This window comes from Nycticebus coucang, chromosome 14 (assembly GCF_027406575.1).
Source record: "Nycticebus coucang isolate mNycCou1 chromosome 14, mNycCou1.pri, whole genome shotgun sequence".
NCBI classification, from domain to species: Eukaryota; Metazoa; Chordata; class Mammalia; order Primates; family Lorisidae; genus Nycticebus; species Nycticebus coucang.
The window spans coordinates 31,983,287-32,007,466 of record NC_069793.1 but is presented as its reverse complement, the minus strand read 5'-3'; the positions used below and the strand labels follow the sequence as shown (position 1 = coordinate 32,007,466).

Below are 24,180 nucleotides of genomic sequence, written 5' to 3'. Positions count from 1 at the left end.
CATAGTTGGAAGGAGGTGTTTGTATGTTACAGTAAGGAGTATCTTCAGTTGGAATGTCTGAGGTTAGAATATGAGCATTAGATGCATTACAGAATATCGTCTGTTGGCATACTTGGTGAATTTGCTAGCCTCTGTGACTTCCTTCTTCATTGATCTAATAAATCATACAGAAGTTAGTTAAGTAAGAAAGATCTTATAACCAAACCAGATAGAAGACAAAATTTCAAGTAATACAAGCTCCTTACCCACAACTTTAAGCCCCAGATATTCTCTGGCTTCTGTAACTAGCCTCTTCCTCATTCTAGGCATAACTGTGATAGTGTTAGTCACCATGTAATTACAATTCGTTCTTTAGATATGATTTGATATATGTGACATAAAACATGTACTTACTTCAGAATAGCTATTGTAATGGAATTATTTGTAAATTTACACTTAAATTTAAATTCTCTATTACTTTTTACATTTTAACTCCCACTTCCCCCAACATACACAAATGAAACAAGAGGAGATACCTGGTAAGGAGCAGTGGAGTAAATTGATTGCATTTTCATGAGTGCCACTTGATCTTGGGCAAGTCACATCACCTCTTTGGATCTCCATTTCCTCATCGCTAAACAAAGGGAGTTGGACCAGATTTTCTCAAAAGTCTATTGTTCCTGTGACTGTATTACTTGACACCTGTCTGAATGTTTATTCTTTCAAGTGCCACTAGATATTTTCTATCCTTAGTACATAAAACAGTAGAAGGGTGTATAAAGTGGAAAATGGTATCTATAGTCCTACGTTTTAGAGAGGAGTTAACAGTTCTGTGTTTATTCTTCTTCGTAACTATTTTGTCAAAACACATTTATCTACTTAATGTTTATAGCAGCATTATGACTAGGATATGCTGTACTTATTAGATTGATCCTTGATGGATATTTTGCTTTTTTCTACTTATTATAAATAATAATTACAACGACTATCCTGTACAAATATTATTGTGTCCACCTATTTCTATAGATTTTTTTTCTTTTTTTTTTTTGAGATAGAGTCTCACTCTGTCACTCTAGCTAAAATGCAGTGGCATTATTATAGCACTATATCCTCAGACTCCTGGCCTTACTCCATCCTTGTGTCTCTGCCTCCTGAGTAGCTAGGACTACAGGCACACTCCACAGCGCCTGGCTAATTTTTCTATTTTTAGTAGAGACAGAGTCTCATTTTTGTTTAGGCTGTTCTCAAACTCTTGAACTTAAGCAGTCCTCCTGTCACTGCATCCTAGAATGCCAGCATTCCAGGCATGAGCCACCACACACAACCTATAGAATAATTTTCTGAAAATAGAACTTGTGGATCACAGGGATATATATATTTTTGCTTTTGCTCTAGGGGGGTAGAACGATGTCCTGAAATGTTAGCAATCTCTTTTTGACAGTAGATTATTAATTTGATCAATGTTTTGTGATAAGCATGCATCTTCTCTTATTGGGACGTTGTTCATAGGAAGTCAAAACTTGAAATGCAAGAGTTTTTTTTGTTTTGTTTTGTTTTGTTTTTTTGAGACAGAGTCTCAAGCAGTCACCCTGGGTGGAGTGCTGTGGCGTCACAGCTCACAGCAAGCGATTTTCTTGCTTTAGTCTCCCAAGTAACTGGGACTACAGGCACCCGCCACAACGCCCGACTATTTTGGGGGTGGGGTGGGTGGGGATTGTAGTTGTCATTGTTGTTTGGCGGGCCCTGGCTGGATTTGAACTCGCCAGCTCTGGTGCATGTGGCTGGCACCATAGCTGCTTGAGCTATAGGCGCCAAGCCACAAGAGGTTTTTTAGATGAATATATTTTGGTGAAAGAAATTATAGTTTGCAGTTAATAATATTTTAAGATTTTTATACATTTTTACTGGTATCTTAATTTTCATGTGGTTTTATCAAACTAAGTATAAACTCATCTGTATATCAATTATAGATGTGAATTGTAACTTTGTGTTTTCTTTAAGAAAGCTAGCTATTTTGAGGCCTTGATTCACACTTGTAATCCTAGCAATTTGGGAGGCCAAAGCAAGAGGATTACTTGAGCCTGGGAGTTCAAGACCAGCTTAAACAACATAATGAGACCCTGTCTCTACTAAAAATAAAAATACCTGGATATGGTAGTGCATACCTATAGAACCAGCTACTCAGAAGGTTGAGGCAGGTGGATTGATTGCTGGAGCCCAGAGTTTGAAGTTGTGCTGAGCTATGATAAAGCCATTGTACTTTATCCCTGGCAACAGAACAAGACCCTATCTCAAGAAAAAGTAAAAAAGCTATTTTGAAATGTAATTTTAAAATTTACTTGGAGAACTAGTTTGTCAGGCTTTTAAAGTCTTATAGACGGTTTGACAGGTTGAGGGTTAGATAAGTCACAGCTATAAAAACATATATTTAAGTGTTTATGCTGTGATTGCATAAACATCTTTGTGCCTTTTCTTCATAGGCATGCATTCCTCAGCAGCAACTGAGCTGTTTGTTACTGGACCTTTGCCAAGTACTGGAACACTTCCACCATCTGCCCTCCCTACTTATCAGCATCCCACCACCTTCAGCAATAGAAACTTTGCCACCACCTCACCTTTGGTGCTTCAAGACTCAACTTTTAACACTACATCAAATGGAATTCTAAATCCTCATGACCCTTTGCTACAAATCAAGACTTCCCAGGGAACTGTTCCAACTGCTTTGGCATTCGAGCGCCTGGGCAGTTCCGCATTAAGTAACAGCATACCACCTCAGTCTTCAACATATCGCTCAGCTCAAGAGTCTGCACCCCATCTTTTACAACCTCAGTTTAGTTTGTTGCCTTCAGCACTTGGGGGAGCCCAGCAAACTCCTCAAGCCTACAGTTCAACTCTCTTCCCTAGTTCTACTGCTTCCATTGAAAGAGCTCTTCTTCGAGAATGTAGTGTTATTAAACACCATCAGCGGCCTTCAGGTACCCAGTCTATTCAGGCACAACTGACTGGTTCACAGCACTCCTTACATAGTTATCTGTCAAATGCAAGTGTAGTTAATTTTCAGGAAACAACCAGGCAGTCATCTTTATCCTGTAGCCCAATTGGAGATTCCACTCAGGTGAGCAATGGAGGATTGCAACAGAAGACCTCCCAGGTCTCAGTGGAGCTTGCTCAGTCTTATTCATCTGCAATTCCATCATCAGGGTATCTTCCTTCAACTACGAAAGTAAAAATCTGTTCTATAGAACAACCACTAACATCAACTAAGACGCTCAAACCTCAAAGTTTAATTCCTCCTGTGCAAACACTAAGCTATTCTACACCTTTACATAACCAGAGTTCTGTAATATCGGGCCAAGCACAAATTTATTCTACAGCGCAGCTACCAAGCCTTTTATCAGTTAGTCAGTCCCAAAATTATGGTTTAGTACAGCCACATAATGTGCCATCTATTGTTCATTCACAAGTTTATAGGTCCAGCAAGGTTGAGAAATTGCCCTCCTTATATAAAACATTGACTTTTTCTGGGTCATCTCAGACTGTAACTTCTGAAAATCAGACACTTAATTATTCATCTAATCAGCAAGAGGTATTATCTTCAGTGAGAAATGAGAATTACCCTGCTCAAACAAGAGATCTATCTTCAGTTAGTCAATCTCAAAGTTATTCATCTGGCCACTCTCAGGGTTTATCACCAGATAGCCAGCCACAGGTTAGTTATTCATCTCAATCGCAAGTTTTGTCAGTTGTTAGTCCCTCAGAAAACTATGCTTCAGGGCAATCCCTGACATTAACAGCCCCTTCTCTTTCTTATTCATCTGCCTCTCAGGCTCAGAATTTGCCAGATTCTAGCCCACCCCAAAATTATATTTCTATGCATTCTTCCCCAAATGTTCAGACTCAAGAGTCATCATCTCCTCAGTCCCAGAAGTTTTTGCCTGCTGTCCAGTCCTCTTTTGCATCATCTACTCATTGTCAGGCATTGCAGAATAATATACCTTCCCCTGATCCAAAATCTTATGCTGAAAGAAAACTTGATTCAGATGTGTATACATCTTCAAAGCAAGAAGATGATTTTCCAATGCAAGAGTTACAAGTACTGCAGCCACAAGCACCTCTGGAGTCATCAACACAGACGTTGTCTGATGGGGAAATTAATGCTCATGAATCGACTTATAAGGTGTCAAAGGCAGATGACAGATATTCTCAGAGTGTAATCAGAAGTAATTCCCATCTTGAAGATCCAGTTGGGATTGCTCTACAAGGGTCAAAGAAAGAAGAAAGCATGGTTGGTTCAGTGACACAACTTAACCAACAAATTGGTCAAATCAATAATGCAGCCACCCTTGATCTTAAGAAGGCAACTAATTTAGTACAAACTCCACAAATACGGTTAAGTACTAAAGACCTAAACCAGCAGCATTCTCTCATACATAAGGTACATGAAACCAAGGTCCAGGAACAACATGATCAAGTAATTAATGCCTCATCTCAGATTCAAATTCCAAATCATGTTTTAGGACCTGGCCATCAGGCATCTCTTCCTAATACACAAGTCCTTTTAGATTCTGCCTGTGATTTACAAATTCTTCAGCAGTCAATATTGCAGGCAGGTTTAGGACAAGTAAAGGCATCTGTACAAGCACAGCGAGTTCAAAGTCCTCAACAAATAGCACATCCTTTCCTTCAGATGGACGGCCATATTATTCAGAGCAATGGTGATCATTGTCAGCAGCAACTCCATCCTCAAAATTCTGAAATTATGAAAATGGACCTCTCTGAGTCTTCAAAACAATTACAACAACATCTAACAACAAAGGACCATTTTAGTGAAACAAATCAACATGATTCAAAGAATCAGTTTGTTTCTCTTGGATCAATATGTTTTCCAGAGGCTATGCTTCTCAGTGATGAAAGAAATATTTTATCAAACGTAGATGATATTTTAGCAGCAACGGCAGCAGCTTGTGGAGTTACACCTTCTGAATTTTCCAAGTCAACTTCAAATGAAACTATGCAGGCTGTTGAAGATGGTGATTCTAAATCTCACTTTCAGCAGTCATTAGATGTTAGCCGCGTGACTTCTAATTTCAACTCTATAACAGCTACAGTTGGAAAGTCACAGAATATAAATGATATTTCCTTAAACAGAAATCAAGTTACTGTAAACCTTTCACCAGTACCTACCCTTCAGTCAAAAATGACTCTGGAACAACAGCACGTTGAAGCACCGGGTCAAAATATACCAACTAAAGTAACTTCAGCAGTGGTTGGACCAAGTCACGAAGTCCAAGAGCAAAGTTCTGGCCCATTCAAGAAACAGTCTGCTACCACTCATGAATCTGAAGAAGACAGCGAAGTTCCTGTTGATAGTACATTAAATAATAACAGGAACCAAGAGTTTGTTTCTGGTAGTAGAAGTATAAGTGGAGAGAGTGCTACATCAGAGAATGAATTTACCTTAGGGGCTGATGACAGTGGTGTATCAGTGAACCCAGTTAGGGGCACACTTGCACTGTTGGCCATGGCCCAACCTGGGGATGCAATCAGTGTCAAGACTGAAGAAGAAAACCGAGATTTAATGCATTTTAACCTTCAAAAGAAAAGAGCCAAAGGAAAAGGGCAAGTTAAAGAAGAAGACAACAGTAATCAGAAACAGCTGAAAAGACCTACCCAAAGCAAACGCCAGAATCCAAGGGGAACAGATACATATTTACCATCTACTCCTCCTTCCTCGGAAAGCTGCCATGATGGTTATCAGCATCAAGAAAAAATGAGACAAAAGATCAAAGAAGTAGAAGAAAAACAGCCAGAAGTCAAGACAGGATTTATTGCTTCTTTTTTAGATTTTCTGAAATCTGGGCCCAAGCAGCAGTTTTCTACTCTTGCTGTACGAATGCCTAATAGGACTAGGAGACCAGTGCATGTGGTTCGTGCATTTTGTCCCCCACCACTTCCAAAAACTTTGTCTACAACACCCACACCTTTAATGTCTGAAACTGGGACTAATGGTCCATCAGAAAAAGTTGATAATGAACTTAAAAACTTGGAACCTTTATCTTCATTTTCTTCTGATGAAGAAGATCCTGCAGTGTGCAGTCATGATATTTATAAAAGCATTTCTACTCCGTTAACTGCTTCGGATGCTACTTCTGATAAAAAGAAGAAAACAGGTAAAGTTTTAAAATTTTGCTTCTCAAAATTCAACTTTCTACCATTATCTTTCTAATTTTAGTCTGCATTTTAAGCTTTTTTAGCTTGAAGGTCTACAAATAAATCTTCAGGACAAAATACATAGATAGGTAGGTATCTTAGGGACTTATTTTTATTTTCTCTTCTATTAGGGTCTTGTTTTTAAAATTTTTTCTTGCCTGTAGTATAGGTCTGGGTTTTAGGTTGAGTAGATCTGGTTTCTCTTGACTTTTTGACACAGGCAGCATGATTTATGCAACGTGCTGTTCAGACTGATCTGAGACATCTTGAGGTGGTTTATGGATATGAGGCACTGTATTGGGGGTCCTATTTGTTGTTGTATAAATATGACATATTTTCTTGGTACACCAATTTTATCTGAAGGTGAACATTTTAGTATTAAATATGGTTATGTCATGTGCAACATTTACATTTGATAATCAAGATGAAATTTTTAAATTTTTTGCTGGCATTTGGTATATAATACCCAAATCTTTGGATATATGTTTCTGGTTAAGGGAACTTTAGAGGAAATGTTTTAAGAAGGTACTACCTTATATAAAGAATTGTCAGGTAAGTATAAAAGCTACTGTTTAAGAAACTTTCCAAAGAAAAATTGATAATAATAATGGCTGCCACCTCTCAACCAGAAATTAGTAGCAGCATTGTAAGATGGGCATTGTTTTCTCCAATATACAGATGATAAAACTGGGACTAAATGAATTGTGTAGGTACATACAGCCACTAAGTTGCAGAGCCGGAATCTGGATCCAGGTTTACCTGGTCCTAGAGCCTGTGTTCCTGGTGAGCTGTTTAGTACAAATAAAGTGGTACTTAAAAAGTTAAACTTTGTTTTGTAATGTACTTCTCATCTTCTCTCTGGACTAGAGACTACCTTTTATCTACTAAAATGATAGGAAGCAACTGGTGTCTAATAATACATTTCTATAGAATTCTTATTTTGTTACACAAGGAAATCAGCATAATGCAAAGTCAGTCTTTGATTCAAAGACATTAATTACTGTGGATGTGGCTAGTCCTAGACCTCCTCTCCTCCATTTCAGAGTGATTATTATTATAATATATTCCCTCTTACATTCCTAGAGCAAACCTTTTGTAATCTCCATTCTAAAGTCATGAGTCTAAAGCTAGTTTCTTCCAGACAGCCATTATATCATTTTTAGTTAAAATTATCGCCATCAACCCAGTCCTTACTACCACACCTTAGGTCTTTGAAGTTCTATCTTTACCACCTTTGTTGCCTAATCTGCAAGAACCCATCATCTCTCTCTTGAACTATTGCTACAGACTTCAACATTCTACTTTCATTAGACTCTTTCTTACTAGTCCATCCTGCACATTGTCATCAGAGTTATCTTTGTAAAAAATGAAAGTTGATTGTTACTTCTGCTTTGAAGCACCTCTTTATGCTTCACGGAGGAAAATAAAGATGATAAGTGAAAGTTTTCCTTTTCCTGTGTTTTTACGCTTTCTACTTTCCCTCTTCTTTAACAACTGAATTTCTCACTGTTTCTTGTACTCTAACCCCCTTTCACAATTATGAATTTTGAATTAATTTTTCTCTATCGAGACTGCCCTCTTCTCCATTTTTTAATCCAGCAGATACTTTTACTTTTCAAAGCCTATATTCAGAGTCATTTTATAGAAACTACTTCAGTCAGAATTAATGTTCTTATCATAACTTTGAATTCCCACAGACCTTAATTGTCTGTGAAAACATTTTTGTTTTTTAATTTATTCATTTACATTTGTGTATATTTCATCACCGTGAGTTCGGCCAGTGAAGGATTATGGTTAAGAACTTAGGCTTTGGAGTTAAAATCATCTTAGGTTCAAATCCTAGCTTAATAGTGGTGTGACTTTAGGATGTGTTCTTCATCTGTAAGACAGGACCATGATTCAGTAGAGAGGGTTTTGGAGAGGATTCAGAGATAGGAGATTTATAAATTTAGAAACGAAAACTTGTTTCTTATGATGGATTGCAACCTGCATGCTCAGAAACACAGAAGGCAGGAAGGAAGGGTAGGATAGAAGTTTTGTGCTAAACAGGCTGACAAAACATACATTTTTAACAGGTTATGGGAGGAATTGTGAATATTCACAAAAGGGGGTTGTATGCATGATAGGCAAACATATGTTACGTATGTCCCATGTTCACTTTGGAGTAGCGATTTAACATTAAAATGAAGTACAGTTAGGCTCTATATGTCAAAAGGTAACATTTAGGACATAAGGCACTGTGTGTGCAGCCTCTGTAAACCAGCCAGAACCAGTTAAGAGTCAGTGGTCGTTTATTAGGGAGGACTGCTTTGTAAGCTGCTCTGCTATCCTGTTGAAATTGCAAAAAAGGGAGGAGAGTCTGGCCAAGCAGGCATCAACCTAGTTGAATTTGAAATCAGTAGAGGAGTCTTCTGTGCTTTGTTTTCCAGGGCTGGTTTCTGTTTAACTGTAAGGGAAAAAAAGTCTGGTAATGGTTAGTGAGGAAGCATGACTGACCTTCCATCTCCTCATGGCTGGGAAACTTAGTTTTTAAAGTTGTTCTGGGGTCTTCTTGGCTAAGGAAGTCCAGTCACTCAGTCGGGGGGGTTTAGGATTTTATTTTTATTCCACAGTAAATACTCAAGGAAATGTTTATTGAATGAGTAAGAATATATAAAAGGAAACTAGAACATTAAGGTAACTATGAGTTAAAATTAAGTAGTTGGGTTTCGCTTTTAATTTTGTGACTAGAATTCTGAGTGTTGCCCACATTGAACGGTATCAGTTTAAAAATTAAGTCATAGGTTATCATAATTCCGTGATAATTAAGTTAAAAGTAAAAATTTCTTCAACTGATGCCAATTTCTAAATATTTGTAATATTTTCTGGAGCATATGCCTTGTTGCCAGTTTCTGTAGACTGCTGTAGTCTTTCCAAGCATATGAAGATGTCTTTAGTTATAGCTGTTCTCTCCCTATTTTTTGACTTTATATGCCTAAAGGGCATATTCCTTCCTCTAAAATAGGTATTTTTGTAATTAATATGCTGAAATAATTATCTATAAAATAAAAGTTATTTACATATCTATTTCCATTATAGGAATTGGATTAAGGAAAAGAACAATGAAGCTTTATCTGGGATTAATGTACCCTAAGTGCTAGGCTCTTTTAGGCAAGATGGTACACGGTTGTATAAAGGATTTCTATATTTGCACTGAAAAGAGCAATGGGGGCAGCGCCTGTGGCTCAGTGAGTAGGGCCCCAGCCCCATATACCGAGGGTGGTGTGTTCAAACCCAGCCCTGGCTAAACTGCAACAAAAAAAAAGCCGAGCATTGTGGCAGGCGCCAGTGGTCCCAGCTACTCAGGAGGCTGAGGCAAGAGAATCGCCTAAGCCCAGGAGTTAGAGGTTGCTGTGAGCTGTGACATCACAGCACTCTGCCGAGGGCAACAAACTCAGACTCTGTCTCTTAGAAAAAAAAAGAAATGAGATGTAAAAAGAGGAAAACCTGGTTTAATCCCAAAACCTAAGGGTGGGCGCTGTTTTCACTGGTCCTTCCTCCCTTCAAATTGTATTCAAGTACAATAAAAAACTAGTTTCTGCCCTACCAAATGTTTCTATTTCTACATCAAATAACTTTTCTATTATCTAGCTAATGGAAACAGAATATTAGGGTAATGCAGTCTAGTTACAATTTGATTTCATTCAAGGTGAGTGGCGTTATTTTTTCAAACTGGAGGCCAAGCTAAAGAATAGCCCTGAGAATCTACTCCTTACAGAGCCATAACTGTACAACACAAACTATTGACACAAGTGACCAAAACTGGGATCTTTTTTGGAGAGACAGTCTCACTTTATCTCTCTCAGTAGAGTGCCGTGGCATCACACAGCTCACAGCAACCTCCAACTCCTGGGCTCAGGCCATTCTCTTGGCTCAGCCTCCTGAGTAGCTGGGACCACAGGCGCCTGCCACAATGCCTGGCTGTTCTTTGGTTGCAGTTTGCCTGGGGCTGGGTTTGAACCTGCCACCCTCGGTATATGGGGCTAGTACCCTACCCGCTGAGCCACAGGTGCCGCCCCAAAACTGGGATCTTAAGAACAAAAACATTGTTTCCCTTCAGTTTGCATCTCTCTGGATAAAATTCACTTGGCTGACATATATTAAAAGCTTAAAAATATGAAATACCAATGAGCTGTTTTCTTGGTTTGCTGTTGTTGAGACAGTCCCACCCTATGCCCCTGAGCAGAGTGCAGTGGCCTCATAGCTCGCTGCAACCTTAGCTTCCTGAAGCCGCTCAGATTACAGGCGCTCTCCGCGGTTCCCGGCTGGGTTTTTTTTTTCCATTTTTTTTTTTAGGAATTGGGATCTCATTCTTGCTCAGGCAAGTCTCAAACTCCTGAGCTCAAGCAATTCTCCCTCCTTAGCCTACCACAGTGCTGGGATTATAGGCGTGAGCCACTGCACCTAGCTTGGTTTTTTTTTTTTGTTTGTTTTTTTTTTGTTTTTTTTAATCTTTTCTTTTAAAACTTAAAATTTAGGTTTTAATAATTTGTTTTAAAGCTTGTTTTAGCTTCTTGTCGCTGATATTTATTTGGAGTTATGGGATGTTGTATTTATTTAGCGTCTTCCTCCAGAATTAATGTTCAGTTATTTAAACATCATTTAATATACAATCCATTTTCCCATTTATCTGAAAAACCACCTTTTAAAACTAAATTCCTACAGGTAGATCCGTTTTTGGACTCCGTTCTTTTCCATTGCTCTGTTTGTCTATTCTCTGTTGGACAGAATGATATTTTAGTATTGTTTAGTCCTCTGTAGTAGTATGTTTCCTGTTTGCGGGGGGCAGTCTTGCTCTGTTTTTTCCCCAAGATAGTGATGTCATCATAGCTCACTGCAATCTCAAGGTCCTAGGCTCAGGTGATACTGCTGCCTCAGCCTCTCCTGAGGGGTAGCACTATAGGCAGATGCCACCACATCTGGCTAATTTTTCTTGTTTTAACAGAGGCAAGGTCTCACTATTTGCTCGGCAAGCCTCAAACTCCTGGCCTTCCACATTGGCCTCTCAAAATTATTATTTTTTAGAGTTCTTTGGTTATTTTGTTATATTTCTCTCCTAACTAAATTTAGAATCAGAATCTCAAATTTTATTAAACAGTTTCAGAGAATTTTTTAATTAAGAAAGTTTTATAAAGGGACTATTTATGATATATGAGCCGGGTGTAGGGAAACTGCAAATGCTGCTTTGTTGCCCTAGAGCTAGCAGCAGTTAGCAAAAAAAAAAAAAAAGTCTGGATCGGGAGGCTGAGGCAAGAGAATCGCTTAAGCCCAGGAGTTGGAGGTTGCTGTGAGCTGTGTGAGGCCACGGCACTCTACCGAGGGCCATAAAGTGAGACTCTGTCTCTACAAAAAAAAAAAGTCTGGAGATAGACTTAGGAGCTCAAAGTTTATGTCCTATATTTGGTTCTTTTCTCTTTTTAGTTTCTTTTAGCCTGGATTACAGATCTAGGCTTGCCCACCACTGAATTATTGAAGAATCAGGAGAGTTTCCTTGCAGAATATTTCATATTCTACATTTGTCTGATTGTTTTCTCAAGCCATTTAACATCTTACTTTATTTTCTTTATTTCCTGTATCTGGGAAGCTTTGATTGGGTTAAAAATAAATGCTTTGGGCAACATCGATGGTAATATTGTACACTTCATGTTGCATCATATCTGGTGGTATATAATGTCAGGTCAGCTATGTTTAATTCCTTCTTTTTTTTTTTTTTGGCCGGGGCTGGGTTTGAACCCACCACCTCTGGCATATGGGACTGGCGACCTACTCCTTGAGCCACAGGCGCCGCCCTAATTCCTTCTTAAGATAGTTATATCTGTCCAGAGTTTTGGCAGACTTGGCGCTATATAAATGTCATGTTTTTCAGTATAGAAAATTAGATAGCAATCTTATGTAAATAAGAGCTCCCTCACCCCATTTTCTTATTTCCATTTTTATTTTTTGATTTTGTTGTTGTTGTTGTTATGGGGTTTTTTGGTGACACAGTTGCCCAAGGTAGAGTGCTGTAGCATTATAGCTCATAGCAACCTCAAACTCTTGGGCTCAAGTGATCCCCTTGCCTCTAAGCCTCCAGAGCTTGGCTAGTTTTTCTATTTTTAGTGGAAACAGGGTTTTGCTCTTTCTCAGGCTGGTCTTGAACTCCTGAGCCACCTTGGCCTCCCAGAGTGCTGTTTTTTTATATGAGATAGCTGGTTCACTGCCACTGCATTGCAGCTCAGTGATAGGGCTTTTCTTGGAATTTTTGTTGCTTGTACCCTGTGTAGTTCTGCTTTGGGACTACCCACTCTGGTCAATGCCGAGTGAGTTAGAAAGGAAAGAAATCCAGGAAACATCTCCATGTAAGGATTATTATTTAAATTTGGGTACTTCCAGTTTCCCTGCTATTACTGACTTTTCAGAGTCTTCAGGTAGTTTCATTTTGTATTTTGTCTGAAGTTTTTATTTGTACTCGGTGGGTGATAATGGACTCTAGTGGCCTTTGTTTTCCATTTTGGTTGGCAACAGAAGCCTTTCATGAATTTCTAGAATTTGACTGGCTTATCAATTACAGTCACTATTTCTGATGCTCAAATTCTCCTATAATAGGCCACTAGGGATTTTGATTATGATTGCATTGGATTCCTGAAATAATTTTAGGAGAAAATTGATGTCTTTGTAACATCGTCTTCTGCATAACTCATCCAATATATTGCTTTTCTCTTTGTCCAGATCTTATTTTATATCTGTTAGTATTATATCATTTTTGCATATATATTTTTGTCTTTAGCAGTTTTTAAATGTAACTTCCCTACACTGTTCTCAATCGATGAATTATTGTATGTGGCAATTAATTGATTTTCCTATCTGTATTTTGCTTCCCCCCCACCCCTGCAGTTTTTAGCCAGGGATGGGTTTGAACCTGCCACCTCCGGTATATGGGGCCGTCTCCCTACTCCTTGAGCCACAGGCAACACCCTTACATTTGGCATTTTTATTGAATTCTCATTTTCATATTTTTTCTAACTTATTCTCTTGCATTTTTAGGTAGATGAGTATATCTTCTAAAAGCAACGGTAGTTTTATCTCCTTTTAAAATATTATTGGTTCTGGCTTCTATTGGGTAATAGTAGCAAAGATAGCAAGAATCCTGATTTTTTTTTTTTTTTTTGTAGAGACAGAGTCTCACTTTATGGCCCTCTGTAGAGTGCCGTGGCCTCACACAGCTCACAGCAACCTCCAACTCCTGGGCTTAAGCGATTCTCTTGCCTCAGCCTCCTGAGCAACTGGGACTACAGGCACCCGCCACAACGCCCGGCTATTTTTTGGTTGCAGTTTGGCCGGGGCCGCGTTTGAACCTGCCACCCTCGGTATATGGGGCTGGCGCCTTACCGACTGAGCCACAGGCGCTGCCCCTGATTTTCTTTTTGATATTAAGTAAAATATGTAATGTTTCACTATGAAATATATTTCCAATTGATTCCTGGTGTACTATATTCCTTAAATTTAGAAAATTTCCTTCTGTTTTGAAGTTATTAAGTTTTTTAAAAATCAGTAATAGGTATTGAATTCTGTCAGACCCTTTTTTCCCCCCCTCTTTTTTCTGTCAGATGCTTTTTTGAGCATTTCTGATAAATGCTTTTTCCCCCGATTAATGTGTTACTGTGATAAGTTAATACTTGATTTCCTAATGCTGAACACTTAAAAATTTATGCTATGAAAAGTTTGTTCATGGGCGGTGCCTGTGGCTCAGTGAGTAGGGCGCCGGCCCCATATGCCGAGGGTGGCAGGTTCAAACCCAGCCCTGGCCAAACTGCAACAAAAAAATAGCCGGGAGCTGTGGCGGGCGCCTGTAGTCCCAGCTACTCGGGAGGCTGAGACAAGAGAATCACGTAAGCCCAAGAGTTAGAGGTTGCTGTGAGCTGTGTGACGCCACGGCACTCTACCGACGGCGGTACAGTGAGACTCTGTCTCTACAAAAAAAAAAAAAAGAAAAGAAAAGCTTGTTCATGAGTAATTATTTTAATCCGTTTTAAGATTGAACTTGCTAGTATTTTATTTGGGATTTCTACACTTACATTCATAAATTAAATTAGCTTATATATATATTTTTAATTTTCTCTATATATGTACATGTGTTTATTTGGTTTCCACTTTTTGCCTTCACAAAATTAAAAAGGCTTAAAATTTAATAACAATAACAATGTTTAAGATAAGGACTAGAAACAAAAACCTCGTAAAGAACAAACAAAGATAAATACATTCGGAAAAGAAATCAGAAGATTGCTGTAACCAAATATTGAGCAATAATAATAATAATAATAATGTAAAAAAAGTAACATTCACATTGTCAGATAAATGTCTATCATAGAATGCTTTGACTGTGAGATTAAGTATGGAGTCTGAAAGAGACTGAAAAAAAACCCTTTGTTTTTCCCTAAAGTCTCAAAAAGTAGACAACTGATGTTTATAAATAAAAATAGAAGATGATGGGCGGCGCCTGTAGCTCAGTGAGTAGGGCGCCGGCCCCATATGCCGAGGGTGGCGGGTTCAGACCCAGCCCCGGCCAAACTGCAACAGAAAAATAGCCGGGCGTTGTGGCGGGCACCTGTAGTCCCAGCTGCTCGGGAGGCTGAGGCAAGAGAATCGCGTAAGCCCAAGAGTTGGAGGTTGCTGTGAGCCGTGTGACCCCACGGCACTCTACCCGAGGGCGGTACAGTGAGACTCTGTCTCTACAAAAAAAAAAAAAAAAATAGAAGATGATTTAAAAAAATAAAAAGATCACGCCAAATCTTATAGACAATAGAAAAAGAATACTTCAAAACCATTCTATTTCATCTAGATATATCTGATATTAAAATTGGAAAAATATTATAAAGGGAAATTACAAACATATTTTACTTATAAATGAGGATGCAATATCCTAAATAACATATTAACCAGTTGAATTAAAAATTATTGTTAAAATAATGTACTTTGGTCAAAATTAAATCAAATTTATGTGAAAATTAGTCACTATTTTCTTTTCTTTTTTTTTTCTTTTCCTTTCCCTCACCCCCTCCCTCCTTCTCTGTCTGCTCTCCCTTCCCCACCCCCCACCATGTCATCAAAGTTGAATACATAGGATTCATGTTTCTTCATTCCTCTGATGCTTCACTAAGAATAATGTGTTCCACCTCTATCCAGGTTGATACAAATGCTGCAAGATCTCCATTTTTTATAGCTGAATAGTATTCCATGGTATACACATACCACAGCTTGCCAATACATTCCTGAGTTGAGGGGCGTTTAGGCTGTTTCCACATTTTAGTGATTGTAAATTGAGCTGTGATCAACAGTCTAATACAAGTGTCTTTATAATAAAAGTTTTTTGTTTTTTTTTTTTCCTTCTGGATAGATGCCCAGTAATGGGATTGTAAGATCAAACAGGAGGTCTAGGTTGAGTTCTTTGAAGTTTCTCCGTACTTCCTTCCAAAAAGGTTGTATTAGTTTGCAGTCCCACTAGCAGTGTAAAAGTGTTCCTTTCTCTCCACATCCATGCCAGCATCTGCAATTTTGAGATTTTGTAATATGAGACATTCTCTCTGGGGTTAGATGATATCTCAGGGTGGTTTTAATTTCCATTTCTCTAATAATTAGGGATGGTGAGCATTTTTTTCATATGTGCTAGTCATTCATCTGTCTTCTTTTAGAGAAAGTTCTGTTCATCTCTTTTCCCCATTGATATATGGGATTGTTGGTTTTTTTCATGTGGATTAGTTTAAGTTCTCTATAGATCCTAGTTTTTAAGCTTTTGTCTGATTCAAAATATGCAAATATCCTTTCCCATTGGGTAGGTTGTCTATTTGCTTTGGTTGTTGTCTCCTTAACTGTACAGAAGCTTTTCGGTTTAATTAAGTCCCATTTGTTTATTTTTGTTGTTGCTATTGCCATGGCAGTCTTCTTCATAAAGTCTTTCTTCAGGCCGATATCTTCCAGTGTTTTTTCTATGCTTTCTTTGAGGATTTTTACCATTTCATGCCTTAAATTTAAGTCCTTTATCCATTTTGAATCAATTTTTGTGAGTGGAGAACGGTGAGGGTCCAGTTTCAGTCTTTTACATGTGGATATCCAATTCTCCCAGCACCATTTATTGAATAGGGAGTCTGTCGCCCAGTGTACGTTCTTGTTTGGTTTATCCAAGATTAGGTGGTTGTAAGTTGCTGGTTTCATTTCCTGGTTTTCTATTCGATCCAAATGTCTATGTCTCTGTTTTTGTGCCAGTACCACGAAGTCTTGACCACTGTGGCCTTGTCGTACCACCTAAAATCCGGTATGGTGATACCCCTGGCTTTGTTTTTATTACTAAGAACTGCCGTAGCTATATGGGTTTTTTTCTGGTTCCATATAAAACACAGAATCATTTTTTCCAAGTGTTGAAAATAGGATGTTGGTATTTTAATAGAGATGGTGTTGAATTGGTAGATTGCTCTGAAAAGTATAGACATTTTAACAATGTTGATTCTTCCCAGCCATGAGCATGGTATGTTTTTCCATTTGTTAAAGTCCTCTGCTATTTCCTTTCTTAGGGTTTCATAATTTTCTTTATAGAGTTCCTTCACCTCTTTTGTTAGGTATATTCCTAGATATTTCATTTTCTTTTGGGCTATGGTAAAGGGAGTTGTGTCCTTTTTTTTTTTTTTTTTTTTTTTGAGACAGAGCCTCAAGCTGTCCCCCTGGGTAGAGTGCTGTGGCATCACAGCTCACAGCAACCTCCAACTCCTGGGATCAAGCGAGTCTCCTGCCTCTGCCTCCCAAGTAGCTGGGACTACAGGCACCCGCCACAATGCCCAGCTATTTTTTGGTTGCAGCCGACATTGTTGTTTGGCAGGCCCGAGCTAGATTCGAACCCGCCAGCTCAGGTGTATGTGGCTGGCACCTTAGCCGCTTGAGCCACAGGTGCTGACCGGGGAGTTATGTCCTTAATTAGCCTCTTATCTTGGCTGTTGTTGGTGTATACAAAGGCAACTGACTTCTGTACATTGATTTTGTATCCTGAGATATTCCTGTATTTTTTGATGACTTCCAATAGTCTCGTGGTTGAGTCTTTGGGGTTCTCTAAGTATAAGATCATATCATCAGCAAAGAGGGAGAATTTGACCTCCTCTGCTCCTATTTGGATACCCTTTATTTTCTTGTCTTGCCTAATTGTATTGGCTAGAACTTCCAGCACTGTGTTGAATAGTAATGGCGACAGAGGACAACCTTGTCTGGTTTCAGTTTTAAGTGTAAAAGCTTTCAGTTTAACTCCATTCGGTAAAATATTAGCTGTGGGTTTATCATAAATAGCTTCAGTCAAATTCAGAAATGTGAATTTGACAATCAAATTCAATCAAAAGTTCACCTATGCCTGAACTCTTCAGTGCTCTAATTAGAAAAGGATGCTGGATTTTATCAAATGCTTTTTCTGTATCTATTGAGAGGATCATATGAGCCTTGCTTTTGCTTTTGCTTTTGTTGATATGGTGAATAACGTTTATGGATTTATGTATATTAAACCAGCCTTGCATCCCTGGGATGAAACCTACTTGATCATGATGTATGACTTTTTTCCTTTTTCTTTTCTTTCTTTTTTTTCTTCTTTGTATGACTTTTTAAATGATAAACTGTAATCTATTGGCTAGGATTTTGTTGAGAATTTTTGCATCTATATTCATTAGTGAAATTGGTCTGAAGTTTTCCTTTTTAGTTGAGTCTTTTTCTGGTTTTGGTATCAGGGTGATGTTTGCTTCATAGAATGTGTTGGGGAAGATTCCTTCCTCCTCAATTTTTTGAAATAATTTCTGCAATATAGGAATAAGCTTTTCTTTGAAGCTTTGATAGAATTCTGTTGTGAAGCCAGCCAGACCAGGGCATTTTTTTGTTTGGAGATTTTTTATTGTTTCTTTGATCTCAGTGCTTGAAATTGGTCTGTTCAGGAGCTCTATTTCATCTAGGCTAAGTCTAGGGAAGAGGGTATGATTCCAAATATTAATCCATTTCCTTCACATTGTCAAATTTCTGGGCACAGAGTTTCTGGTAATAGTCAAAGATGATCTCTTGTATCTCTGTGGCATCAGTTGTTATTTCCCCTTTATCATTTCTGATTGAGGTTACTAGAGATTTTAGTTTTCTATTTCTAGTTAGGCTGGCCAAAGGTTTATCTATTTTATTTATTTTTTCAAAAAGCAACTCCTTGTTTTATTAATTTTCTGAATGATTCTTTTGTTTTCAATTTCATTAATCTGTGATTTAGTTTTGGATATTTCTTTCCTTCTGCTGTGTTTAGACTTAGATTGTTCTTCTTTTTCCAATTCCATAAGAGGGCTTGTGAGTTTGTTGATGCGCTCTCTTTCTGTTTTTTGAATGTAAGCTTCTAAAGCGATAAATTTTCCTCTCATGGATGGCGCCTGTGGCTCAAAGGAATAGGGTGCTGGCCCCATATGCCGGAGGTGGCGGGTTCAAACCCAGCTCCAGCCAAAAACTGCAAAAAAGAAAAAAAAATGATAGGACAATTTTCCTCTCAGGACTGCTTTTACTATATCCCATGGGTTTTGGTAACTTGTATCTTCATTGTTGTTATACTCAAGGACGTTAATGATACCCTTTTTTATTTCTTCCTGCACCCAACTGTCATTCAGCATAAGGTTGTTTAACTTCCATGCCTTTGTGTGAGGTTGAACATTTTTGTTGGAGTTGAGTTCCACTTTTAGTGCCTTGTGGTCAAAGTAAAATTTCAATTCTTTTGATTCTGTTAAGGTTTATTTTGTGTCCTAGGATATGATAATTTTGGAGAATGTTCTTTGGGAGCATTTTGGAAAGTGTTCTATATCCGTCTATCAGGCACAGTTGTTCTAGGGTCTCCTTTAAATCTCTTATATCTTTGTTTAATTTCTGTTTAGATCTGTCCAGCTCTGAGAGAGGGGTGTTAAAGTCCCCTGTTATCATGGTTTTATAGGATATCATATTGCTCAGACTAAGTAAGGTCTGTTTCAAGAATCTGGGAGCATTTAAATTGGGTGCATAAATATCTAGAATTGAAATGTCATCTTGTTGTATTTTTCCCTTGACCAATATGAAGTGACCATCATTGTCTTTTTTGACTTTAGTTGCTTTAAATCCGTATGTATCTGAAAATAAGATTGTAATCCCTGTTTTCTTCTGTATTCCATTTGCCTGAAAAATTGACTTCCAACCCTTAACTCTTGAGTTTTAATTTGTCTTTTGACGTGAAGTGTGTTTCCTGCAGACAGCAAACAGATGGCTTGTATTTTTAATCCAATCAGCCAATCTATGCCTCTTTAGTGGGGAATTCAAGCCATTGACATTTATTGAAATAATTGATAAGTGTGGGAGCATTCTAATCATCTTATTTTGTGAAAATCTATTGCTTAGTTTTGTCTTTTGCATCATTATGGAAGCTAGGTTCTGTCCTTAATTTCTGGATGTTTACTTTGCTGAAGGTCCATTGTGATGGTCAGTGTGTAGAACAAGTTGAAGTATTTCCTACTGTAGAGCTTGTCTTCTTGTGGCAAATTTCTCAATGTTTGCATATCAGTAAACGGTTTGATTTCTCCATCAATTTTAAAGCTTAGCTTAGCAGGATATAGAATTCTGGTCTGGAAATTGTTCTGTTTAAGTAAGTTAAAGGTAGATGACCATTGTCTTCTGGCTTGAAAAGTTTCATTAGAGAAGTCTACAGTCACCCTGATAGATTTTCCCCTATAGGTCAATTGGCACTTACTCCTGGCAGCTTGCAAAGTCTTTTCTTTTGTCTTGACTTTAGATCGATTCATCACAATGTGTCTTAGAGAAGCTCTATTTGAGTTGAGCTCTATCTGACATACTCTGAAAGGAGTATGTCAGTATCTTTGGTTATACTTGGGAAATTTTCATTTATAATATTCTCTAGAATGGCTTCCATTCCTCTGGGGTATTCTTCTTCCCCTTCTAGGATGCCTATAACTTATATGTTTAAATGCCTAATAGTCCCAGAATTCTGTCAGTGAACGTTCTGCTTTCTCTCTCTTAATTTCTGCCTCTTTAACTATCTGTGTTATCTCAAGACCTTTATCTTCTACCTCTGAGATTCTTTCTTCTGCATGATCTAATCTGTTGTTGATAATTTCTTTTGCATCTTTAAGTTCCCTAATTGACTCCTTTAGTTCCTTCAGCTCTGCTATATCCTTTCTATATTCTTCATATCATTCATCTCTTATTTGATTGTGTTTTTGGATTTCCTTTTGGTTGTTTTCCACTTTCTCAGCAATTTCCTTCATCGTTTTCATCATCTGTATTTTAAATTCCCCTTCTGTTTCTAACATTTCTTTATAGGTGGAATCCTCTACAGTAGCTACCTCATGGTCCTTTGAAGGGGTTGCTCTGGACTGGTATTTCATATTGCCAGGATTTTTCTGCTGATTCTTCTTCATGAGTCTTTTCTTGCATCTATTTCCTTGCCCAAATTTTCTTTTCACTTTCTCTTGCTCTTTAAATTTCTGTGCCTCTGGCCTAAGGTTATTAATTAATGAGTCCTTTTGGTACAGGGCCAGAAGTATGAGAAGAGTGAAGAACAAGAAGGGAAAAAAGATTTAAAAGAGAAAGAAGAGGGGGGCGAGTAAAAGGAAATATTGACAAAAAGAAGAAAGGCACCGATAGAAGGAGATAGGAGTAATATAGGTGGATAGTAGGGTACTTTGACTCAACCTTAAAAACCCCCATCCCCTAGGGGTGCTGGGGCTGTGTTGGGTGATTCCCTTGAGGTCAGCATCTGTTTGCCAGCCTGATCAGACATAGTACTCCACCTCCACCAAGTAGAGAGGAAAGACAAAAATACTATAAACACAACCGAAACAAAGAAATACCCTTATGGGATAAAATTGCGGGGAAAAACCAAATAATAGGGGCAGAAACACTAGCAAAACTGAAGTTCTAATTGTTAAAGAAGGCAGAAATGGAAGATTGTATTTAAACTAGAATAGTGGGAAAAAAAGAAAAGGGAAAAAAAAGAAAAATGTTGAAATTAAGAAAAAAAAATACCGAAAACCAAAAAATCAAAACTGTATATGTATCTTGCTGAATATTGTCCAAGCAACAGGTAATCTCCTGAAGTATGAGATGTCAATCACAGTGCTAATACAGCTGTGTAAGATGGAGACTGGAGGCCTCTCAGACCCTGCAGGCTTGGGAGCCCAAATATCTCCTCAGCCGGCTTATTAAAAGATACTCCAAAGTGTGAGCCTTGGCTAAGCAGAAGCTTTCCAAGGAAAGCACTTATCACTGGTATGTCTCCTGATACAGCTGCCTGCTTATCCAGTACACCAAAACCGGTGTCACTCTATGCCCCTAAGGGCCAAGGCTGTAATCTGCCAAACACTTAAATCTCTGCTCTTCCCCAGCATCTCATTACCCTCCTTTGGGGAGCTCAGTCACTAGATAGATTACTTGCCCAAGGTCTCCCGGCAGATCACCACAGTGCAACCGGCAAGGATAGCTCCCCCACAGAGGCTGTGCAGGCAGCCACAGCTGAACAATATTAGCTCCATTCCGGCTCAGCCGCTCAGTCCGGGGTCCCAGACAACGCCCAAAGTCATCTGCGCATTCGCCCAAGATCTCCCAAGGCAGTTCAATTGCGTACCCAAGTCCAAAAAAACCAAAACAGCCCACAGGTAAGCCCTGCTGTTGCTATGGTTAAAGCTGCAGGCAGCGTCCGACTGAACAAATGAACCTACCACTTACCAGTTTTCCATTGGTATTATCTTCCTTGTGGGGTCCAGAAGTCTCTCACTGAACTCCCTGTGTCACCAAAGGGAAGTTTCTGGGCAGATCCCACCAGCCAGTCTGTAGTCTTCTCTCCCTAATCTCACAGCACCTGGTTGCACAGAAGCTGTTACTCAGCCTCCATCTTGGCTCCAGTCAATTAGGTTATATTTTTTGTCTTAATCTTCTTCACTTTGTATACAGGAGTTGGTCTTTGTAAATTGACTGGGAAAGTTTTTATGGTTGTCTAAGCTTTGAAAGTTTGCCATGGGGCGGCGCCTGTGGCTCAGTCGGTAAGGCGCCGGCCCCATATACCGAGGGTGGCGGGTTCAAACCCGGCCCCGGCCAAACTACAACCAAAATATAGCCAGGCGTTGTGGTGGGCACCTGTAGTCCCAGCTACTCGGGAGGCTGAGGCAAGAGAATCGCTTAAGCCCAGGAGTTGGAGGTTGCTGTGAGCTGTGTGAGGCCACGGCACTCTACTGAGGGCCATAAAGTGAGACTCTGTCTCTACAAAAAAAAAAAAAAAAAAAAGAAAGAAAGTTTGCCATGTATAATAGGAATTTGATAGAACTTTGTAAGAATAGATGTTACTGAGTACTTTTCCACTTTTTCCTGTGGTAGCTTAATCTATCTGGGTCAATTTAAGAAAGGTACATTTTCTAGGAAAGTTGTTCCTTTTGTTTAGATTTTTTAAATTTGTTGTTGTAAAGTCATATATAGTATTCCCTCATATCAGTCTATCAAAGGTTTTGCCTATGAAATGGTTCTTTTCAAAGAACCAGCCATTTTTTGCTCCTGTTGTTTTTATTTATTTTTCTTTTTATTTATTTGTTATGCATTATCTTTTATTTTTTTATTATTAGTTTTTATTAAATCATAACTTTGTACATTGATGCATTTACATTGAACTAAGTAACACATCCATCGCAATTATATTCATTTCTTAATAGTTTTGAAATGTACCATTGCATCATGCACATTAGGTGAGGTTCCCCCAAATACCCTCCCTCCTCCCATATCCCAGCTTCCCTCCCTTCTCTCTCCTCTTCCCTTCTACTTTCTGGACTATGGTTATATTTTGCCATTTGTATGAGTGTGTAGGTTATATATTGATTTCATAGTAGTATTGAGTACATTGGATACTTTTTTCCATTCTTGAGATACTTTACTAAGAATATTTTCCAGCTCCATCCAGGGTAAACATAAAAAATGTGAAGTCTCCATCTTTTTATGGCTGCATAGTATTCCATGGTGTACATTTACCACAATTTGTTAACATGGGTCGATGGGCACTTGGGCTGTTTCCATGTCTTGGCTATTATGAATTGGGTTGCAGTAAACATTCTGGTGCAATTGTCTTTGTTGTAAAATTATTTTTTATCATTTGGGTATATACCTAGTAGAGGAATTGCAGGATCCAATGGTAGGTCTACTCTTAGTTCCTTGAGTATTCTCCAAACTTCTTTCCAAAAAGGTCATATCAGCTTGCATTCCCACCAGCAGTGTAGAAGTGTTCCCTTCTCTCTGCCTCCACCCAACATCTATAGTTTTGGGGATTTTGTGATGTCAGCTAATTTTACTGGAGTTAGATGATATCTCAAAGTGGTTTTGATTTGTATTTCTCTGATGATTAAGGACAATGAGCATTTTTTCATGTGTTTGTAGGCCATGCACCTGTCTTCATCAGAGAAGTTTCTGTTCAAGTCTCTTGCCCACATAGAAATGGGGTTATTTATTCTTTTCTTATTGATTAGAGTTCTCTGTAGATTCTAGTTATCAGACCTTTGTCGAAGCATAACCTGCAAAAATCTTCTCCCATTCTGAAGGTTGTCTGTTTGCTTTACTTACTGTGCTCTTGGCTGTGTGAAAGCTTTTTAGTTTGATCAGATCCCAGTAATGTATTTTTGGTGTTGCTTCAATTGCCCGGGAGGTCCTCCTCATAAAATATTCTCCCAGGTCAATTTCTTCAAGTGTTTTCCCTGCACTCTCTTCTAGTATTTTTATAGTTTTATGTCTTAAGTTTAAATCTTTTATCCAGTGAGAATCAATTTTTGTTAATGGTGAAAGGTGGGGGTCCAGTTTCAGTCTTCTACAGGTCACCAGCCAGTTCACCTAGCACCACTTGTTAAATGGGGAATCTTTCTCCCCACTGAATATTTTTGACAGGCTTGTCAAGGATCAAATGACAATAAGTAG

General features: G+C 38.5%; 1 protein-coding gene across 1 annotated transcript in view; it reads left to right on the top strand.

Annotated features, from left to right (window-relative positions):
* QSER1 (glutamine and serine rich 1) overlaps positions 1–24,180 on the top strand; it is a 114,214-nt gene that overhangs the window by 46,971 nt on the left and 43,063 nt on the right. The window contains exon 4 of the mRNA XM_053562898.1: positions 2,460–6,149. Coding sequence (XP_053418873.1) covers positions 2,460–6,149 — 3,690 coding nt within the window. The remainder of the gene's footprint in view (positions 1–2,459; positions 6,150–24,180) is intronic.